Here is a 22,055-nt window from a genome sequence, read left to right on the forward strand (position 1 = left end):
GGCGGGGAGCAGCCACTGCCCTCCAGTCTGGGCGACAGTGAGACTCCAACTCAAAAGAAAAGAAAAAAGAAAAAAAAGAAACCCAGTCCTAATTCTTGGCGTATTTGCTAACTTCATTTCACCAGCAGCTGAACCACGGGCATTTCTGCCCCAAACCCTCCTGTTTTCCTGTCGGCCTACCTTCCCCCCCCCACCTTTCCCTTTCTTCCCCTCCTTCCTTCCCTCGTTCTTTTCTTCTCTTTCTGTTTCTTTCTTTCTTTCCTTCTTACCTCTTTCTCTCTCTCTCCTTTCTCTTTTTCTTTCTTTAAGTTCTTTTTTTTAATAAGAGAAGAGATTTATATGTCAACAAGTTATGATTCAGTAGCAGCTGCATTGATTCTTTTTTTTAATTGGGCAAGGATGTTAGATAGACACAAGTTCTATATGGTTGAAATAAATATTTGAGTTTACAACTTAGAGTTGTAAACGAGCATACATTTACAGTAATATCCCCTTAGTCTGAACTCCCTTATGTGAACAATCTTTTTTCTAGGTGGCAGAGTTACTTCTTTTGAACGGAGCAGACCCATTATATAGAGGTGACAATGGAAAGTGTGCTTTGGATGAGGCCAAGGATTCACGTATGAAGCATCTTCTTGAGAGATATGTTTCTAAACATAAAAAATATCTTACATCAGGTAAGATATAACAGCTACCCTGTTATAGCTGTTAGTCATATCAATAAAAAGTTATGGAAATTAAGTTTACATTCCCCATAAGTCTTGAGAAAAATTCATCCAGTGGTATCTTTGCTTCATTCTTTTAAGTTACACTGACTTAATGTGCAAATGCACATAATAACATTCTAAAAGAAAGGTAATACTTTTCCCAGGGTTTTACATTGCAAACAGTTAAGAAACCTCTTATAAATTTTGTTTTTTCCCCATAATCCTAGACTGAATAACCTAATGAGATGTAAGTTGTTTTTGGTGTGATCCTCTTCAATGTATATGACCAGGATTCTTTATATCTGGTCCTTAAGAATCTTTTCTGATGGTTATACTTTTGCCTTACCGAACATTACTCTATTAAATTAAACTGCAAAACAGCTGCAATTATAATTATCAGTAAAAAATATTATGTGAAAATAATTTAAATGTGACATTGTTTTTATATTCTCTTTAATGCATTTGTTAGATTTTTTTTTTTTTTTGAGTTGGAGTCTCACTCTGTTGCCCAGACTGGAGTGCAGTGGCCACTCCCAGCCACCACAGCCTCGACTTGCTGGACTCCGGCGATCCTTCCGCCTCAGCCTTCCGAGTAGCCGGAATTACAGGCGCGCGCTACCACGCCTGGCTGATTTTTTGATTTTATTGTAGAGATGAAGTCTTGCTGCCCAGGTGGGTCTCGAACCTGTGGGCTCAGGCAATCCACTCACCTCAGCCTCCCAGAGGCCCGGGTGTTGTTAACATTACTACGTTCCTCTGCTCAGAACTCTGCAGTGTCTCTTTGTTTAATCTAGAAGAAAAACCAGTATCCTTACAATGGCCTACAAGTTCCTGTCTCAGCTGGCCACCCTTCTAGTTAGCTCCTTCTCCTGCAACTCTCTATCCCCATTACTTAATTTCAGTCATGCAGTCTTCCTTGCTCTTCCTCAGATATGACCCCCCCTTTAAGTCTTAGTTCAAATGTCACCTTCTCAATGAGGCCTAGACTACCCTATCTAATACTGCAACTGCCCCTTCTCACCCTCACTATATTAGTTAATTATCACCATAATAAAAACTCTCGTATATAGCAGCTTAAAACAACAGATATATTTTGTGTTGCATAGTTACAGAGGGTCAGGATTCTGGGAGCAGTTTAGCTCCCAGTGTAGCTGAATGGTTCTGGATCAAGGTCTCTCACAGATTGCAGTCCTCTCTAGGGCAGGAAAATCTACTTTCAAGCTTACAAACATGGTTGTTGAGAAGTCCTTGATGGTTGCCAGCTGAAGACTTTAGTTACTTGCCATATGAGCTTCTCCGTGGGCTGCTGACAGCCTACCAGCTAGCTTAGAGCAGGGAAGCACAGAAAGAGAATGTATTTAAGACAAAAGCCAGTGTTTTCCATAAGGTAATCTCAGAAACGGTATACCATCACTTTTGCCATATTCTATTTGTTAGAAATGAGTCATTAAGTCTGGCATACATTCAAGGGGAGCAGACTTAAGCTCTCCCTCTTAAAGGGAGGATTTTAAAAAAATGTATGGACATATCTTTAGAACCACTACACTCACTCCTACCTCTGTCACCTGTAGTACTTATCACCTCGTGTGTTAGATAATTGACTTTTTAAATTTTCTGTTTTTTCCCTCCAGAATCTAAATTTTATGAAGGAAAGGATCTTTATTTTCTCTGATGAATACTAAAGTGTCTTGTGCATAGCAGGCATTCAGCAAATGTTTGTTAAATAAATAGTGTGTCAGTCCTCTGAAACAAATTCTTTCCATTCAAGAAATGTATATATATTTCATTGCCTTTTATTAAACTGTATTTTAATAAAATTTTACCCAAGATATATTTTATCCCAGAGACTTTTAAATATTATCATCTTTATTTCTTTCCTTGATATTTTCCCTTTGTACGCAGGAAAGTTTAGTCTGAGAATCCTTGTAAGTATAAGTGAGTGGGCCTCCCTACAAGTCCTTCAGTTTTCTCCTATCAGAACAAAACGTAGGCTGGTGGTGGAAACCCATCGTCTGCTACAGCTCTGTCTCTCTCTGGAACAAATAATACAGCTATGACTGTTTTGTCAGCTCTTTGATACACTGTAAATTCAAAATCCTTTGGTGGCAAGTAATCAGCTTAAGGCAGAAAAGGGAGTTTTTTGGCAGAACAGCTCAAGAGTTGAGGAAAAGCTGAAGATTCAGACATTGGAAAGGTCAAGAGTAAAAGGAGCTCCAGGGATCCAGGCAGCAGGAACCGATGGGCTCTTTCCAGAGAGCTTTCCTGTCAGGCTGAGGGCTGGACAGGCAGAGCAGCTGGTGCTCACTAACCCACTTCCGCTGGCATTTATCCGGGTTTTTGGAGGATCATTTATTCATTCAGTGTTGCTGTGTGTCAAGTATACCGCGCTAGAGCCTAATGATAACAAAATGAATAAGGAACAAGGATGCAAGCAGTTGCAGCGAAGAGTGTAAGAAGAAATGCTCAGGCCCTATAAGAGTACATAAAAAAAGACACATGACTCAGGCCTCTTTATGTCTAAGAGGATAACAAGGTGGATGTTACCTATATATCATGGTTAATGATTGAGTGTTAACACAAACCCTTTGATAAGTCTCTTAAGAAAGATCTTTTCCTGATCTGAATGGTTTTAAGTGAAATGTAAAGTACTTCTCATCCCTGCTGGGTTCTAGTTAATATAAAATAGCTCTTCCAATTATTGCTGGGTTTGTCTGCTGTTGAAAATTAGGTGCAATATAGCAATCTGAATATAGCCAGTCATGAGACTGGTTTTTCTTTATGACTAATGGATCCATTTTATTATTTTTATGGCCATTTATTTTATGAATTATTTGCTTGCTCAAGACATGTAATTGTTTGAATGCCGCTGATGAAGCTAAGACCTGGGTCAAAACACTGATTTTGTAATAAAGAGAAGGTCTACTATTGATAATTAAAGGTCATCTGGAGGCAATTAATTAATTTTTTTTTTTTTTAGAGCAGAAGTCTTCCTCCCTCTTAGCCAAATCACTCCTGAAGAGAGACAAACAGTAACTTGTTAAGGCCAGGTCTATAAAAACTCATTGAGATAAATTAATCATCATATTTACATTTCAAGCTATATGAAAAATTGCAAATAAAATATCCAGTTGGAGGCAAAAGTATATATATTTTTAAGGTTTTGCTTTGATTTGCTTGATTGCTTGACTTCTCTATTTTAAATAATAGCAACATGCATTGTTTTGCTCTCCTGGGAATGCTTTCTCCAGCATTCTAGCTCTTTATCCAGATCAGAATCTCCTATTCACTAGTGCCGGTCTCTAGTCTCCTGTCCCTACCCAAGGAAATGTCTTTCATGAGAAAGAATTCCAAACTTTTCTTTTTAAGACGTAGCTCCCATTCTTTCTTTGTGAGAGAATGTACTAAACTGGGTTGCATTGTCATGCTTCACCATATGGTTTTAATATTTCTTAAGTTTGAACTTTTAAATTTTGTCATTAATTTTCAACCCGGTTTTTAATATAAATGCAAAATTGATTTACTTAAACAATATCTGGACGTTTAAAAAGGGTATTCATTTAAAAATTCTAGTTGGGCTGGACTCAGTGGCTCAGCCTGTAATTCCAGCACTTTGGGGGACCAAGGCGAGTGGATTGCTTGAGCCAGAAGGTTCAAGACCAGCCTGGGCAACTTGGTGAGACCTCATCTCTACAATAAATAAAAAATTATCCAGGTGTGGTAGTGCGTGCCTGTAGTGCCAGCTACTTGAAAGGCTGAGGTGGAAGGATTGCAGAAGCCCAGCAGGTCAATGCTGGGGTGGCCGTGAGTGTGCCACTGCACTCCATTCTGGGTGACAGAGTGAGACAGATTCTAACTAAAAAAAAATTAAAAATTAAAAAAATTCTAGATGAATAACTTTTAATCGTGGGAATGGTGAATAAAGAACTTTCCTCATAAAATATATTTGCTGCTCTTCTATCTTATGGTAAAATACATCTACTTTGGCATAGGACAAAGGTTAATTTTTGCTAGCTTTATAGCTATAAAGCGTGTAGGGTAAGTTAATATCTCTACTTTTCTCATCTGTGAATTTGTGATTGTAATATCTACTCATCTTCCTGCACATCTATGTGATTGTTAGTGTGAGGATTGGTCTTAGTATATGTAAAATAAAATACCTCAACACATGGTAGGAGCTCTAAATGGCAGAAGGAAAAGAATACAGCTTCATGACTAAAACTCACTACCTCAGAATTTATATCTGGGAATTAATTTTTAGTATTAGTTATATTTATTAGTAGATAATTAGCATTAGTTATTTTATTGGGTCTTTTTGTATGTTAAGTTGTATACTAGGTTGGTTATATTAGGGAATATAAAGTCTTAAAACTGGGATGAAGTAAAAGCTCCTTTCTTCCTTCCAGATTCTCTTAGGAACCATGCCTGACAGACTGGTTGCTGAAAAATATTATTTTTCTAATCTTTTGTTTAAGAACAAAAATTTGGAGAAGTCACCATGTATTGTATGCTCTTAGAATATAGTAATTGTAACAGCAATAATAATGGAGCACTTTCTGTGTGCCTGCAATTCCTTTAAGCTCTTTACATGGGTCATATCATTTAATCTTTATAATTTTATAAGGTCGGAACTATTATTAGCTTTCATTTATGGACATTTTATGGGAGTAGAGACATTAAGAAACTTGCCCAAGGTCATCCAATTGGTAAGTAAGTGAATTAAGATTGAAACTCAAAGTGAGTCTCCAGAGACTGTGCTCTCAGCCCCTTTGCTTAAATAGAGGGACATGTTGTTTGCCTTTCCTCACCAGAATGAAGTGAATGAATAAATGCCAGGCTTCCTTATGCACATCGTAACTTGATGGCTATTGTGAAAATTATTCCCAAGAAATAAATTAAAATGCTCTCTTTTCCACTTATATCATTGTCAAAGTATTTTACATTTCGAGCTTATTTAAAGAAATGTTTGGTTTTTTTATGTCTCACACATAGGGTGTTCATTTATTACTTCCTCTATCAAATATTTATTGAATACCTCCTATGTGCAAGCCATTATTTTTAGGTTTTTATCTTTCGTAGGCAAATGTATATGTAGGTAACTATGATTCCACCTTCAGTATTTAAGAGAGACATTAAAGGACTTTCCTTTTATTGTAAACCTAGGTTTTCTTTTTTTTTTTCAAAGCATCATTTTTCCCCTATGCATTCACAAGGTAATTAGCCTTCTCCACGTGTGTATGTTTCTGAAGAGAATGCAGTACTTAAACTAAGACTTTACTAAGCAGATATATTAGGAAATGATAATAATCTAATTAACTATGAAAGAATTTTTTTCCCACATAGAAATAGCTTGCACACAGTTGCAAAATCTACTGAATGAAGAGGGCATATCTGGATATATATGAGGAAAATAAAATATACTGAGTTTAGTATCAATTTTAAGTATTAGTTATTTTGTTGCGTCTTTTTTTTCTTTTCCTATAGAAATGTTTTTAGCCCTCTTAAGATAGTATTTGGTTTTTAATATGGAAATTAGAGATTATAGGAATCTTATATGTATCAATTTTAATGTAAAATGTTTGCATAATTTCAGTTATTCCACTTGGTATTCTCATGCAAAGAACTTGTGGGTTTTAGAAGTCTAGTAACTGACCACTGGAAACTATTTTCTTTTATCTTGCAGCCCAAAAAAATAGCGCCAATCCATTAGACACAGAGGATGTACACCAGCACAAGGTATAGCTATGTTTGGTGATAAACATTTTTATAGGATGCAACTGTCGGTTGTTTTATGGGTCATCAGAAGGAAAAGAAGACTCCTGGAGCAGTAGTAGCAGTGACTTCACATTGCTTCTAAGGCACAGCAGAATAACGAGAATCAGAGGGTTCTGAGCTGTAGGTTTGAGAAGCTGTTGAGTCAATGTAGCCTATTAGTAGTGGGCACACTAATATGTTGGTAGCAATTTCCTTTCTCCTCCTCTTCGTGGAGCCCAGGGTTTATCAACCATGTCGAACTTCCTGTGCCTTAAGCACAATACAAGAGTCAAAGGTGACAGTCCATTCCTTCAAACTTTACATGGTAGGTGGTTACTCTTTATTGGTGCTTGAGTTGTGGCAAGTGAGAGGAAGCAGTATTCCTCTGCATGAATAATCTTTTCATGCAGACCAATTTAGAAGCATATCTGTCTTCTTGTTTTTAAATTCCTTTTCTACTGCCTTTTCTGTAGTTCTTCTGGATACTAGAGGAAGAAACTCTCCTAATTCTAGCTTTAGTTGTATAATAGAAAAGGAGAGTGTTTCTTAAGCATTTGTGTAAAGTTTCTTTATAAAGGAAGCTTTGATCTGATTAGTTTAAATGCCTATAAAAATTAAGTAGATTAAAATTTTATATGATGTTTAATAGATTAATCATGAAAATACTGGTAAGAAGGAATTAAAATATACAGTAGAAAATAAAGATCAATATACATACTAAGTCTGAATCTATTACATTTGCCTTCCTTCTATTAATCTACTTTTCTGAAATATCATCTTGGACATATCCCAGAAGGCCCTGTGGTTAGATCGAATTATAAAATCGAATGGAATAATGGTTTGATTTGTCAGCTATCCAGATTGAATTGAATATAGCTAAAAATTGAAACTAACTATATATATTTTTTCTATAGAAACCAAAATTCAGTTCTGAAAATTGCATTTTGTGTGTTGGTGATGAACATTCCAATAGACAGAAGCCAGAACATGTAAAAGTCAATAACACAAGCAAAGAGAGTTTATTTATAAATGAAGATGTCTATGAATGTTGCCAAGGAGATTCCCAAAGCACAAAATTTAGTAAATCCATGCATAAACAATCAACTCTTAACCAAATACACTCTACAGGACTTAGAAAGGGCAATGTCCATAACATCAAAGATCCCAACACAAATGTGCCTAGAGGTTCAAGAAGAAAAACACAACCTAAACGACCTCAAGGAGATGATGGAGACTGCAATTCAAGAAGGTCGGTCGCTGTCTCTTCTTCCAGGAGAGTAAACAGAGTAGTTACTCGTCAGCAGCATATTCTGCAAACTCTTGATGACCTTCCAGAAGTGTCATGTGAACCTTCTAGCCCAACCTTGTCAAACCTGAAAAATGGATTAGATAATAATATTAAGCCTTGTTCAGTTTCCAAAGAGACACATACCCAGAGCCTAGACTTATCAAATGGTCAAGAAGCACAATTCTTAGAATCCATAGACCAAACCGAAGCTGCTGCTTTCTCAGGATCTTCATTACATGAAAAAATTAATTTACTATTTGTTACTACAGATAAACAGCCTCACACTCTCCAGGAACAACTCAGTAGCCCTTATAAACCTCATGAAAACAGTAACTCAGTCCAAAAAGATAAGAGTCTTAATAAATGGGAAATTTCTTTTCTATCTTTTATAAAGAGAAACTGTGATGTTGATGATGATGGTGATTGCTCTTCTTCTGAGAAGGTTGTAACATCTAAAAAGATAGTATGTTCAACAGATTGCAAAGACCACTATAATTATAAAGATAATATAACAAATAGAAAAGATAATGATTTTCAGCAATATTTACCTTCTGAAGGTAGTTTTTTACAGGAAAATGAATCAAAAGCAGGCAGCCCAACCACATTTCCACAACAGGAAGCTGTTAGCTTTTCTGATCCAGAAAATGCAGTAATTTCTGGTCAACATGTTGCAAATTGTGAGCAATGCATATCTGGGACATCCTTTGATCACTCACATGGTAGTCCTGAGCAAACTTCCATGGCCTGTATGAGAATACTTTCAACACCCGAGTTTTCAGAATTGACTAGTCATGTGGAGCTGTTCAGAAAGCCTCAGGATCATAGCCCTAGAACACCAACTTGTTTAATTAATCAAACAGATACACGTACTGTGGAAAAGGTGACAAAGAAACAAGACACTAAAAAGAATTACACTGATAAAGGCCAGAAAATAAGTTCTTCAGCTGGACCTTTATCCACAGCTGTTCATTCTAAAGTAATAGAAACAACTGAAGTTGAAAAAAGGAGACAAAATCTTCCAGAAAGTGGGACTATACATACTATAGATTTTCATCCCATTGACAATATGAATGAAGAATTGACCAATGTCTCACAACTTAGTCCAAGAGAAGAGAAAGAAATTTCTCACAAACCAGGTATGAATAGTATTCCTCAATTTATACACAGTTCCTATAGATTTACTTATTTTTATAGAAATTTCCAACTGAATTCTGATCAACCTGTGCCCAGACTGACAAGACTGAGGATATATGGGCCATGATTTGAGATGCTGCTCAGCCTAGTAGTTAAGTCATAGTGTATCCTTTAAAAATAAAACTCTTGTTATCAAAGATGACTGCTAAACTGATATTGACAGAAGTTCATAAACAGTATTTCTATCAGTTTCTATGTTTATTTTTAATATAGTACTTTAGTATCAGAAACCTCACATTTTAATAGCAGAAAATTGTTAGCTCTGGCAAATTCAACTGTTCGATGTATTCCCATCAGAATTGCAACCAGCAAACTTCTTGTTTGTTATATAGAAACTTCTTTAAAAGCTTCCATTTCCTTACAGACCAGCTTGGAACAAAAACTTTTTTTTTTTTTTTTTGATTTGGAGTCTCACTCTGTTGCCCAGGCTGGAGTGCAGTGGCAAGCTCACGGCCACTGCAGCCTTGACCTGCTGGGCTCAGGTGATCCTTCTACCTCAGCCTTTCAAGCAGCTGGAACTACAGTGCACCACCACACCCGGCTAATTTTTCAATTTATTATAGAGATGTGATCTCGCCTAGTTGTCCAGGCTGGTCTCAAACCCCCGGGCTCAGGCAATCCTCTCGCCTCTGCCTCCCAAAGTGCTCAGATTACAGGCGAAAGCCACCACGCCCAGCTAGAACAGAAACTTTTAAAAAATGTGAATCTTTCTAGTCATATAACCAGGAAAGAGAACTACAAAACTGATAAACATAAAATGTTTATGTTTCAGATGAGGAACTAACTAATAATATCAATGGAGAGAAAAACACTATAAGAAATTGTGAAGAGAAAAAAAAAACAGAGTCAGAAATTCACATGCCTACTAATATCCAAGGACACAAAAAAGCTCAGAATGTCAGAAAAAGACAAAGTTTTTTGAAAGCTACCTGCAACCAAGGTTTGTATTTCCTATAATGGTATAGGTGAAAGTTTGTGTCATCAGGTCCAGCAATCCACTCTACTTCAGGGAATTTTAAAAATTTCAGATATACTGTTTATTTTTAAAGTTATTCACTAAGTGATGAGATTATTTCAGTGATATTTGTTATTAAGGCACCACTGGAGAATCCATTAGTCTTCAGAAGTATTCTTGTCATGTTTCTGCCTGTGACTTCTAGTTTAAGATGTTAGAGGAGATAAGGTAAACAGCAGAGACAGCAGCAGTACTTAATGGGGTAGCAGGGTTATTCATTAAGTTACAAGATTATTTCAGTGGTATTTGTTATTAAGGCACCACTGGAGAATCCATTAGTCTTCAGATATATTCTTGTCATGTTTCAACCTGTGACTTCTAGTTTGAGTGGAAGAGGAGATCAAGTAAACAGCAGAGACAGCAACAGTATTTAGTGGGGCAACAGGGGTGAGCTGTGTGATCCCCTAGATACTTCCATTCAGCCCTTTTAACATAAAGGAAATTAAAGAAGCATAGCCACTAGTTTCTTTATGTCAAAGGAATGAGCTGTGTGTGGCTTGGCAGTATGGACAAGTTCTTGGAGATGGTTCTGTGATGAGCAATAGGCTGAACCACTTGAGGTTACACGTTATGTGACGAAAAGTTTATCTCCTGACTGCTAAAAGGACGGACACTGGATTAGACATTACGCACCTCCTCTCATTTTCCCCTCTCACGTGTGCTGAAGCTCTTCTTTATACATACCTCCTGTAATGGTTTGAAGGGTGGTCCCCCAAAACATCCTGTCCTAATCCAGAATTTGTGAATATTAATGTATATGGTAAAGGGGTGAATATTAACTTTTTTGGGGAAACGTCTTTGCATTTGTAAAGACTGGCAATAAGGAGCTCATGCTGGATTACCCGGGTGGACCCTAAATCTGATGACTGTCCTTATGAGAGAAAGCGGGGAGGTTTGAGGCACCGAAGACGAGAAGATGATGTGAAGACAGCAGAGTGATGTAGTCACAAGCCACGGAGGCCAGGAGTGCTGGCAGCCGTCAGAAGCGGCAGCGGCAGGGAAAGGTCTCCCCCAGAGCATCCAGAGAGACAGCAGCCCTACTGACACTTCAGTTTGGGTTTCTGGTCTCCAGGCACGAGAGAGTACTTTTCTGTTTTTTTTGTTTTTTTTTGAGTCGGAGTCTCACTCGGTCGCCCAGACTGGAGTGCGGTGGCTGCTCCCGGCCACCGCAGCCTCGACCCGCCGGGCTCCGGCGATCCTTCCGCCTCGGCCTTCCGAGTAGCCGGAATTACAGGCGCGCTACCACGCCCAGCTGAACTTTTCTGTTTTTTTAAGCGCTCCGTCTGTGGTAACCTGTTGCAGCTATCGGGAAACTATATGCCTCTCCAGCAACACTTAATCTTATTTACATGTATTTACAAGTCTGTCATTCCAGTAGGTTGTGAGCCACTTGAGCAGAGAATTGAACTGACCCAGAGGTAAGAACTGACCCAAATCCAGACATGTAGGGATTTCTTGACACAAAGCCACACTTAATCTCCTGCTGATCACCCAACAGTGAATTCAACTGGGCCCTGAGTTCTGTGGTACTCCCCTCGCCCTCTACAGATTTTCAATCGTGATTTTAGTTTCTTCTCATTTAAATATGAATGAATGGACAAAGATAACAAGCATTTGCAGAAAGCCCTAATATGAAAGAGACATCAAAGTAAACTAAACAGACCAAAGGAACCCAGAAGAAACAGAAACAATGCAAAAATCAGGAAACATCTAAAATTTGTTTTAAAAGGTATATAGGAGAGAACAATACAGACCTCTTAGATGTTAAAAATATAATAGCAGAAATTTGAAAAAATATATTGTAGGGTTAGAAGGTAGAGCTTCACAAGTCTACAAAAAAACAAAGAAAGAAAGAAATTGGAAAATAAAAGAGGAAAAAAACAATAAAATTAGAAGATCACTCTTGGAAATCCAGGGAGAACAGTGTGTAAATGAGAAGAAATCATCAAAGAAATAATACAAGAAATAAAAGGAGTTTCCATACTGAAAGTCCCCCCAAATCTCCAGTACAGTGAACAAGGCACCTCACTGTGAAATTTCAGAACTGGGAAAAAGAGAAAATTTAAAATTTCCAGAGAGGGAAAAAAATGGTTACATACAAAGAATAGAAATTTGAGTATTTCTTCATAGTATTGTGCTTTCTAATAGTAACACTGGATTCCAAACTACAGTGGACTTTATGAAGAGGTTTAGTGGTACTACTGTATTTCCTTTTGAGTTTCTGTCAGATTTTGTTATTTTAAAATTTTTTGTTAAATGTTGAAAAGACTTATGATGACAGTAACTTTGAGAAGTTTTTGAGATTTTGCTGCAAATGTTTATCATATGGCTATCCTCTTTGCTACAAACACACCAGAACAAGGTAAGAGGATTTGTACCATCCACAGCAAGCATTATTGGAAGAGACTTTCAGTTCAGACTTGCAGTCTGCATACCCACAATCTTAGGTATTTAATAACTTTCAAATATATTCTTTCTCTTTATATATAGGTATACGTCTCCAATTCTTCCAATAAAGAATCTGTGGCCACTGCCACAGGGAGAGAGGAAGAAGTGCTAGGTCCTCTCTCTGTACCGTCCCGCCTCCTCCCCTCTTGGAAAATAAAAGTTTCTGAGTGCTGATCTCTAAAGAGCAATATATTTTTGTCTGTGTGTCAGTGAAAGATAGATGTGAGACTCAGTCTTCCCTATGATTCATATAACCCCAAAATCAATTTTTTAGAGAATAATACTCTAATCTTTTTCTCTTTTGTCCTGAAATTATATGTGTGCTTGATGACATTTAGAAATAGAGTAAGAAGGTTCCCAAAGTTTAATGCAGTGGTTCTCAAACCTTAGCTTGGATCAGAATTTCCTCGACAAGCTTGTTAAAACAGATTGGTGGGCCCCACCCTCAAAGAGTCAGGTGTTTTCGTTGTCTCTACTGCTATATAACAAATTATCACATTTATTACCTCATAGTTTCTGTAGGTCAGGAGTTGGGCGTGGCTGTCAGGTCCTCTGACAGGATCTTTCATAGGCTGAAGTCTAAGTGTTGGCCAGGACTGGGGTCTCATGTGAGTGCTGGACTAAGGAAGAACCCACTTTCAGGCTCATGTGGCTGTTGGCAGAACTCATTTCCTTTAGGTTAGTGGGACTGGGGCCCTCAGGTTTTAGCTGGTTATTGGCCAGTGGCCATCCTCAGTTTCTTGCTGTGTGGGCTTCTGCTAGCAGGACAGAAAACGTAACAATCTCTTGTAATCCGATCAGTGTTGAGGTACTCTGTAGGTTAGAAGCAATTTAGAGACAGCCCTCCAGAATTTGAGGCAGGCTGTAGAGTTTTTCTAACAGGTTTCCTCATGGGTGCTGGTAGCACTGATTAATGAGCGTTCTTTTTCTGTCTCAACGCCCTAGCCCTTTGCGTTGCCTTGCATCTCAGTGTGAAGGCTTCTCTGACGCGGCTCCTGCGGAAAATGAGCCTTCAGGTCCCTGGGTTGGAGGAATGACTGCCCGGCAGCTGGGCACCGGGCGGGGAACTTGGGGCTCCGGCTCCTCTGGGCACGCGCTTGTAACCCGCTTCCGGGTTTCCAGCCTTACTCCACACACCCGCCGTCCGTAGTGCCTGATGCCCCTAAAGGTTGGGTGCCTGAGGTCAGACTGTTCTCTCCCTCTTTCCTTTGCGCTTGGGTTAAAGCATTCCCCGCTCTGCCAAGTCAGTTCTGCCTGCTTCATCAGTGACTTTCCAGACTTTGTTGAAGCATTGGTCCTCGCTCGTTTTCTCTTCCACTTTTAATTTTCCTTTTACTGTCATGTTAGCATGGTTGTGGCAGGAAATGGGAGAAGCATATGATCAATTCGTTACTTTTTAAGTCTGTCTGACTTGCAGTGCTTTGGACAGCGATGTTTTAACACGGTCTTTGTGAAATACAAATAGAAAGCCCAATAGGTCATGGTTTGATACTTGGCACCTGCATGATCAGGAATATACCCATTGAGATGCATAATAGCTGCAGAAAGAGGATTTTTAAAAATGATATCTCAGTGTGTCTCAAGAGCATTTCTATCCATTGCTGAAGGACTGTTGGGAATGAGATGAGTGTACAGCTGAAGCAAGTTGTTTATTTCTTCCAATCAAGTGTTTAATAAAGTAACTAACCAACTGCTAGAATGAGTGCAAAGTAATGTGCTGAGATGTTCTATAATTTTTTCACAAGTTATATTTTGAAACAACAGCAATGATAATATTAATTTATTTATGTTTCTGTAGCTAACCCTGCTTAAGATATTTTGAAGAAGTTATGTATTTTCTAAGATCCTTTATAATAATCAGCATTTGTCAGAAAAGAAACTTCAGTTTTGTTATAGGAATGAAAACAGCTGGAGTAAATAAGAGGAATGCCAGAGGAGAAAGCAAGCTTCACTTGGCTGCCAGAAGAGGAAATCTGTCTCTGTTGAAAACTCTAATAGAATCTGGAGCAGATGTGAATCTAAAAGATAATGCAGGTTTGGATCCTTTCAATTTAGTTGTTTCATAATTTGAACTAACTGAAATCACATTTCAACATTTCTCACCCCAAATTTGATCCTGGCTGATATGTAAATTATTACTTTGAACAACCATATTAATACTGTTATTCAGTTGAATAGTAAGATTTATCATTACAAAAATAACTGTCTCCTTTGAAACAGTTTTTGGCATCCATTTGGGAGCATTCAGAGAGGGTATACAGATTGGAGAGTCAAGGGAGTTAGGCCTTTTCATTGGAAGTCTTAATTCTGTAACTTTGGAGATAATGCAAAATTTTCTCGTTTTTCTGTCCCTTCTTCTCTTTCCTTCTCTCTTTATACTGTTCATTTTTTCTTGCTTCTTTTATTTTTATTCTAAATCTCATTCAAAACATTTGTCTTCAAACATTTTGTTAAGTGCAAAAGAATGTTGTATGAAGAACTCCACAGAGAAAAACTCAAAGGTTGATTAAGTCAGGTGTAATTTTAAAGAGAAATGTGACAATGCAAAGATGCAAATATGAAAGTCAGATACTTGAATATCTGAGTTGAAACCAATTGAAATGATTAGTATTTACTCTGGTCTTCATATGCTTTTACATTCTGTGAGTCTTCTGCTTTGGCACTTGTGTCAACAACTGTTTGTGATGAGATCAATTTGCTTTAAAAAATCAAACGTAGCCGGGCTCGGTGGCTCAGCCTGTAATCCTGCACCTTTGGGAGGCTGAGGTGAGTGGATTGCCTGAGCCCGCGGGTTCGAGACCCACCTGGGCAACTGGGAAGACCTCATCTCTACAATAAATAAAAAATCAACCGGGCGTGGTAGCGCACGCCTGTATTTCCGGCTGCTCGGAAGGCTGAGGCGGAAGGATCGCCGGAGCCCAGCGGGTCGAGGCTGCAGTGGCCGGGAGCGGCCACTGCACTCCGGTCTGGGCGACAGAGTGAGACTCCAACTCAAAAAAAAAAAAAAAAAAAAGAATCAAACGTGCCTGTAATCTCAGCACTTTGGGAGGCCAAGGCAAGTGGATTGCCTGAGCCTGTGGGTTTGAAACCAGCCCGGGCACCTTGGCAAGACCTCATCTCTACAATAAATCAAAAAATTAACCGGGTGTGGTAGCGTGCAGCTGTAGTTCCGGCTCCTTGGAAGGCTGAGGCGAAAGGATTGCCTGAGTCCAGCAGGTCGAAACTGGGGTGGCCGTGAGTGTGCCACTGCACTCCAGCCTGGGCGACGGAGTGAGACTTCAACTCAAACAGCAAAAAAATCAAACCTATACATTTTAAGCTCATAGGTTTCAGTATTATTTTTTGTCCAGTACTTAATATATATTTATGAATCAATATAGATATTAACTTCTTTAATGCAACAAAACTTTAGTAATACAGATATTGCATGTATGTTGATTTGTAAGGAGCAAGTTTTTTTTTTTCTTGTCTTTTTTAGGGTGGACACCGCTTCATGAGGCTTCTATTGAAGGATCTAATGATATAATTGTGGAGTTATTAAAAGCTGGTGCTAATGTTAATTGTGAAAATCTAGATGGAATTCTGCCCTTACATGATGCAGTGGCAAACAACCATTTACAGGTACAGTGAACATCAAATTAGATTCTTATTGCTTTTTCTTAGGAAAATAAATGAAGAAAATAAAAATATTTTAACTGAGAACTAAAGCGATTCAATGATTTTAAAAACCTGCTTAAAATTACAAATGAAGATACAATATTGTGTATGGATTAGAAAATCAGTACATATCTTAATCATTTTTTCATTGTTCTCACATAATCTAAAGCAGAAGAAAGAGTAAACACAGTTTATAAATCTAATACATTCCATTTTTGTTTAAGGTGATTTGCTTTTGTGCACAAAAGAGTATACATGTGACTGCTAGAGTTCTTTTTAACTCGGAATTTCTTAATGGGTTTGGGGCAAAACCTTTAATTGCCTATTTCATGGGTGTTGTATTTTTTTCTCTTTGGTTTTTCTTTATGAAGCAGCCATAGTAAAAATATCAAAAGAGACGATAACTAGGGTCATTATTTCAGTATCACTGAATTTCAAACCTAGACCTTAAAGCTTTTTTAAACTTATCTTTACCAATCTTAGGATAAAACATATTGTTATCAATAGGCAATATAGACTTCAGGAATAATTATTGGTTTGAAAAAATAGCCGGGCTCGGTGGCTCAGCCTGTAATCCCACGCCTTGGGAGGCTGAAGTGAGTGGATTGCCTGAGCCTGTGGGTTCGAGACCCGCCCGGGCAACTTGGTGAGACCTCATCTCTACAATAAATCAAAAAATTAGCCGGGCATGATAACGTGCGCCTGTAGTTCCAGCTACTCGGAAGGCTAAGGCGGAAGGATCGCTGGAGCCCAGCAGGTCGAGGCTGCGGTGGCTGGGTGTGGCCACTGCACTCCAGTCTGGGTGACAGAGTGAGACTCCAACTCAAAAAAACAAAACAAAACAAAACAAAATCAAGTGCTCATAGAATATTCACCAATATAGACCTTAGGCTGGGACATAAAACATTTCAATAAATTTAAGAGACATGAAATCATACCAAGTATGTTCTCTCACCACAATGTAATACAATTACTAATCAATAACCAAGAGATGTCTGGAAAATCCCCCAAATATTTATAAATAAAACTACATACTTCTAAGTAACCCATGGGTCATACACAAAATGAACTAGAAAGTATTTTTAACTGAATCAAAATAACACAATATGCCAAAATTTATGGGATTCAGCTAAAGCAATACTTAGCTGGAGTTTTGTGTGTGTATGTGTTTGGAGTTGGGGGGTCCAAGTGAGGGTTTATTACATAAAATAAGTAAGGGCCCTGGTGAGCCCGCTCTCCCTCGGTAGTGGAGGTACCCAGTATGTGATTGTGTGCCTTTTATCCCTCCTCCCTCCTTTTAATTTTTTTTAAGGTGGGATCTCACTCTGTCACCCAGGCTGGAGTCCAGTGGTATGATCGTGATGATCATGGCCCACAGCAGCCTTGACCCCCTGGGCTCAGGCGGTTCTTCTGTCTCAGCATTCTGAGTCGCTGGGACTACAGGCAGCACCACCATGCCTGGCTTATATATATATATATATATATATATTTATTTATTTATTTATTTATTTATTTATTATTTTTATTATTATTATTGGTAGAGATGAAGTTTTGCTGTGTTGCCCAGGCTGGTCTCAAACTCCTGGAATCAAGCAAGCAATCTACTTTCCTCGGCCTCCCAAAGTGTTGGGATTATAGGCATGAGCCATCGTGCCCAGCCTCCCTACCCCCTTTAGCAGTTTCCATTTTCGGTTGTTCCCACCTGTGTGCTCATGTGTCCAGTGATCAGGGCCCACTTATAAGTGAGAGCATATGGTATTCATTTTGTAGTTCCTGTGATAGTTCACTTAGAATGATGGTTTCCAGCTGCTTCCATATTGCTACAAAGGACATAATTTTGTTCTTCTTTAAGGCTACATGATATTCCGTTGTGTATATGTACCACATTTTCTTTATCCAGTTCACTTTTGATGGGCATCTGGGTTAGTTCCATGTTTTTGCTATTGTAAATTGTGCTGCAATGAACATACATGTGCAGGTGTCTTTTGGTAAAGTGATTTATGTTCCTCTGGATATATTCTCAGAAGTGGATCATATGGTAGCTCAATTTTTAGTTATTTCAGAAAACACTATACTGCTTTCAACAAAGGTTGAACTAGCTTACATTCCTACTGACAGTGTAGAAGCATTCCCTTTTCTCCACAGCTTCACCAGCACCTGCTTTTTTTTTTGAGTTGGAGTCTCACTCTGTCGCCCAGACTGGAGGGCAGTGGCCGCTTCCGGCCACCGCAGCCTTGACCTGCTGGGCTCCGGCGATCCTTCTGCCTCAGCCTTCTGAGTAGCCGGAATTACAGGCATGCACTACCACGCCTGGCTGATTTTTTTATTTATTGTAGAGATGAGGTCTCGCTATCCAGGTGGGTCTCGAACCTGCAGGCTCAGGCAATCCACTCACCTCAGCCTCCCAAAGGCGCGGGATTACAGGCTGAGCCACCAAGCCCGGCTTTTTTTTTTTTTTTTTTAATGATAGCCATCCTGATTGGTGTGAAGTGGTATTTCATTGTTTTGATTTGCATTTCTCTGATGATTAGCGGGACTGAGAATTTTTTCATATGCCTGTTGGTTGCTTGAATGTCTTCCTTTGAAAGGTGTCTGTTCATATCCTTTGTCCACTTTTTAACGGGATTGTTTGGGTTTTTTTTTCAATTGGCTTGAGTTCCTTGTAGATCCTGGATGTTGGACCTTTGTCAGATGCATAACTTGCATCTGTGCAAAAACTTATTAGCTTTATAAGGTCCCACCTGTCAATTTTAGATTTTGCTCTTAGCTGGAAATTTAAAACTTCAAATGCTTGTTAGAAAAAAAGAAGTACAATTCGGTGACTTCAGAATTGACTTTATGAAGCTATAAAAACAACAAAAAAGAGCAAAATAAAAGTTAGTAGGATAACAGAAATCAGGGAAATACAAAACAAGTGTTAGAGAAAATCAGCAGAGACAAAAGTTGATTATTTGGAAAGATTAACAGAATTTATAAACGTTTAGCCAGATTTTAAATAAAAAGAGAAAGCACACATTACCAATGTCAAGAATCAGGGGACACTACTATAGATCATACAGCCACTGAAAGGTTAATAAGGAATTATTATTGTACTGAAGGCTCTAGTCAGTGCATTAATGGAAGGAAATAAATAAAAGGCATAGATACAGGTTAGAAAGGAAGAGTAGAGCTGTCTTTATTTACTGTGACATGGCAAAGAAAAACTTTCTATTTCATGTGACATGATAAAAAAGTTACTAGAACTATTGCATGAATCTAATAAGGACTCAACTATGTTTTATATACCAGCAATGAACATTTGGAAGTTGAAATTTTAAAAATGTTATTTATAATTATATCAAAAATATTAAATATCTGAAGATATTTGGGGATGAATGTTGCAAAATATGTCCAAGGCCTTTACGCTGAATACTGCAGAACATTTCTGAGGGAGATTAAAGAAGACATAACTGCTTGGTGAGACCTTGTCTTTATAATAAATCAAAGATTAGCCAGGCATGGTAGTACGTGCCTGTAGTTCCGGCTACTTGGAAGACTGAGGCAGAAGGATCACTGGTACCCAGCAGGTCGACACTGGTGGGGAGGGGGGCTGTGAGCATGCCACTGCACTCCAGCCTGGATGACAGAGTGAGATTTCAACACACACAAAAAGAAGGCATATCTAAACAAAGATATATACAGTGTTCATGGCTTAGAAGACTCAGTGTTGTCATTTCTACCCAAACTGGTCTATAGTTTCAATGCCAAAACAATCAAAATCTCAACAGAAATTTTTATAGAAATTGATAAGCTGGTTCTGAATTTTTTTTTTTTTTTTTTGAGTTGGAGTCTCACTCTGTCACCAGGCTGTAGTGCAGTGGCATGCCTCTCGGCGACCACAGCTTCAACCTGTTGGGCTCTGGCGACCCTTCTGCCTCAGCCTTTCAAGTAACCAAAACTACAGGTGTGCACTGCCACACCCAGCTAAGTTTTGATGTATTGTAGAGACAAGGTCTTGCCAAGCTGCCCAGACTAGTCTCAAACCTGCGGGCTCAGGCAATCCATCTGCCTTGGCCTCCCAAAGTGCTGGGGTTACAGGCTGAGCCACCGAACCTGTCCTGGTTCTAAAGTTTGTATGGAAATCAAAAGAGCTTAAAATAGCCGAGACAATTTTGAGAGAAAAAATATTGGAGAACTTACACTACCTATAGTATAGATATATATTCTGTAGCTACAGTAATCAAGATAATGTGCTCTGGTGTAAATTAGAACATGGTTTCTCAACCTTGACATTAGTGACAAACTGGGGCTGAGTATTTTTTGTGTGTGTGTGGAGTGCTGTCCATTTATTCCAGGATGTTTAGCAGCATCTCTGACCTCTGCTCACTAGATGCCAGTTGCATACACAACCCCATGTGTGACAATCAAAAATGTCTCCAGACATTGCTGAATGTATCCTGGGAGACAAAATTATCCCTAGTCAAGAAGCACTGAGTTTCACATGTAAAACAATTAAATGGAATAAATCATCTAGAAACAGATCCTTACATATGTGGTCAACTGATTTTTTTACAATGGTATATAAGCGATTCAATAGAAAAATAAATGGACTTACAGTCTTTTATTTTTTTTGTAATTTGAAAAAGAACATTTAATTTTTTACCATATATAAAAATTAATTTAAAATGGATCATGGCCAGCAAGCCTCCTCAACCTCTTCCTCCCACCCATTCACGATTGTTAGTACCTGAGCACTCCTCCTGGGGGATTGAGGACAGGCTAACCCAACTTACCACTACCACCACAACTGGCATCCGCCTGCATGTACCACCTGCGGGCCTGGGGACTGTCCTGCCCAGCCCATCACAGCCACCAGTGCCAGTACAAACCTTTTGAGAGCCAAAGAGTTGTCCTGCCACTGCTGCTGTCATTGCCATGCCAGGCTCATTGCCATGGGGCCTGAGGACCTGGCCACCTACCTGACCCACTGCTACCACTGCCAGCACCCAAGCAAACTGGGGGACCTGAGAATATCAGCATATGTTGCTCTGGGACTTAAGGATAGGCATGCTCTGCCTGCTGCTGCTACCTCTGGAGTCCAAGGACTAGCCCACCTTGTGTCCCTGTTCCCAAAAAAACTTCACTACAGCTTCCACTAACAACTACACCCTGAGCCACTGAGGAAATCACAGACACCACTGATGCCATTTATAGCTGAAGAAATCATACAGAGCCTACACTACTTCACACCTAGAATCAAAGCCAAAATTCCTTAACCAGCAAACACCATAGATACATCTTCAGGAAGAATTCCTCTCCTATGAAAGCAAATTCAAAAACTTTAAAGAAGTGATTGTTATACCAATGCACAGATATTGACATAAGGGCAAAGGAAATATTAAAAAGCAAGCAAGTATGGCACTTCCAAAGGAACACAATAATTCACCAGCAACAGATTCCAACAAAAAAGGAATTTATAAAATCCCAGAAAAATAATTCAAAATAATGATATTAAAGAAGCTCAAGAGAATTCTAAAAAACAATGTGAAGAAATCAGAATATTCAAGCTATTAATGAAAAATTTACTGAAGAGATAGATGTCTCTTCTGACATTGATTTTTAAAAATTTGTTAAGACTCATTGTGTGTCCTAAGACAAATAGGAATTCTAGGCCTGAATAATCTATTGAATGAAATAGGAAAATAAATTCAAAAGATTCAACAATAGATCAAGCAGAAGAAATAATTTTAGAACTTGAAGACAGGTCTTTTGAAATAACCTAGTCAGACAAAGATTTAAAAAGGAATAAAAAAGAATGAACAAAGCCTGCAGGACATTTGGGACACCATGAAGGGACCAAATATTTGAATTTTTGGTGTCCCAGAAGAAGAAGATAAAATGAAAGGAATAGGAAACCATTTAATGAAATAGTAGCTGAAAACTTCCGAAATACAGCAAGAGTTTTAGACACTTTAGATACAGGAAGCTTAACAGTCCCCAAATAGATACAATTCAA

At 38.5% G+C, this 22,055-nt stretch overlaps 1 protein-coding gene across 1 annotated transcript in view; it reads left to right on the top strand.

Annotated features, from left to right (window-relative positions):
* The window catches only part of ANKRD31 (ankyrin repeat domain 31), a 135,911-nt gene that overhangs the window by 50,303 nt on the left and 63,553 nt on the right, over positions 1-22,055 (top strand). The window contains exons 11-15 of the mRNA XM_008071045.1: positions 533-677; positions 6,388-6,440; positions 7,373-8,882; positions 14,300-14,437; positions 15,882-16,024. Of these exons, the coding sequence (XP_008069236.1) occupies positions 533-677; positions 6,388-6,440; positions 7,373-8,882; positions 14,300-14,437; positions 15,882-16,024 (1,989 nt within the window). The remainder of the gene's footprint in view (positions 1-532; positions 678-6,387; positions 6,441-7,372; positions 8,883-14,299; positions 14,438-15,881; positions 16,025-22,055) is intronic.

The sequence above is a fragment of the Carlito syrichta genome, unplaced genomic scaffold (genome assembly GCF_000164805.1).
Source record: "Carlito syrichta isolate Samal-C Ts95f unplaced genomic scaffold, Tarsius_syrichta-2.0.1 Scaffold314105, whole genome shotgun sequence".
Classification (NCBI taxonomy): Eukaryota; Metazoa; Chordata; class Mammalia; order Primates; family Tarsiidae; genus Carlito; species Carlito syrichta.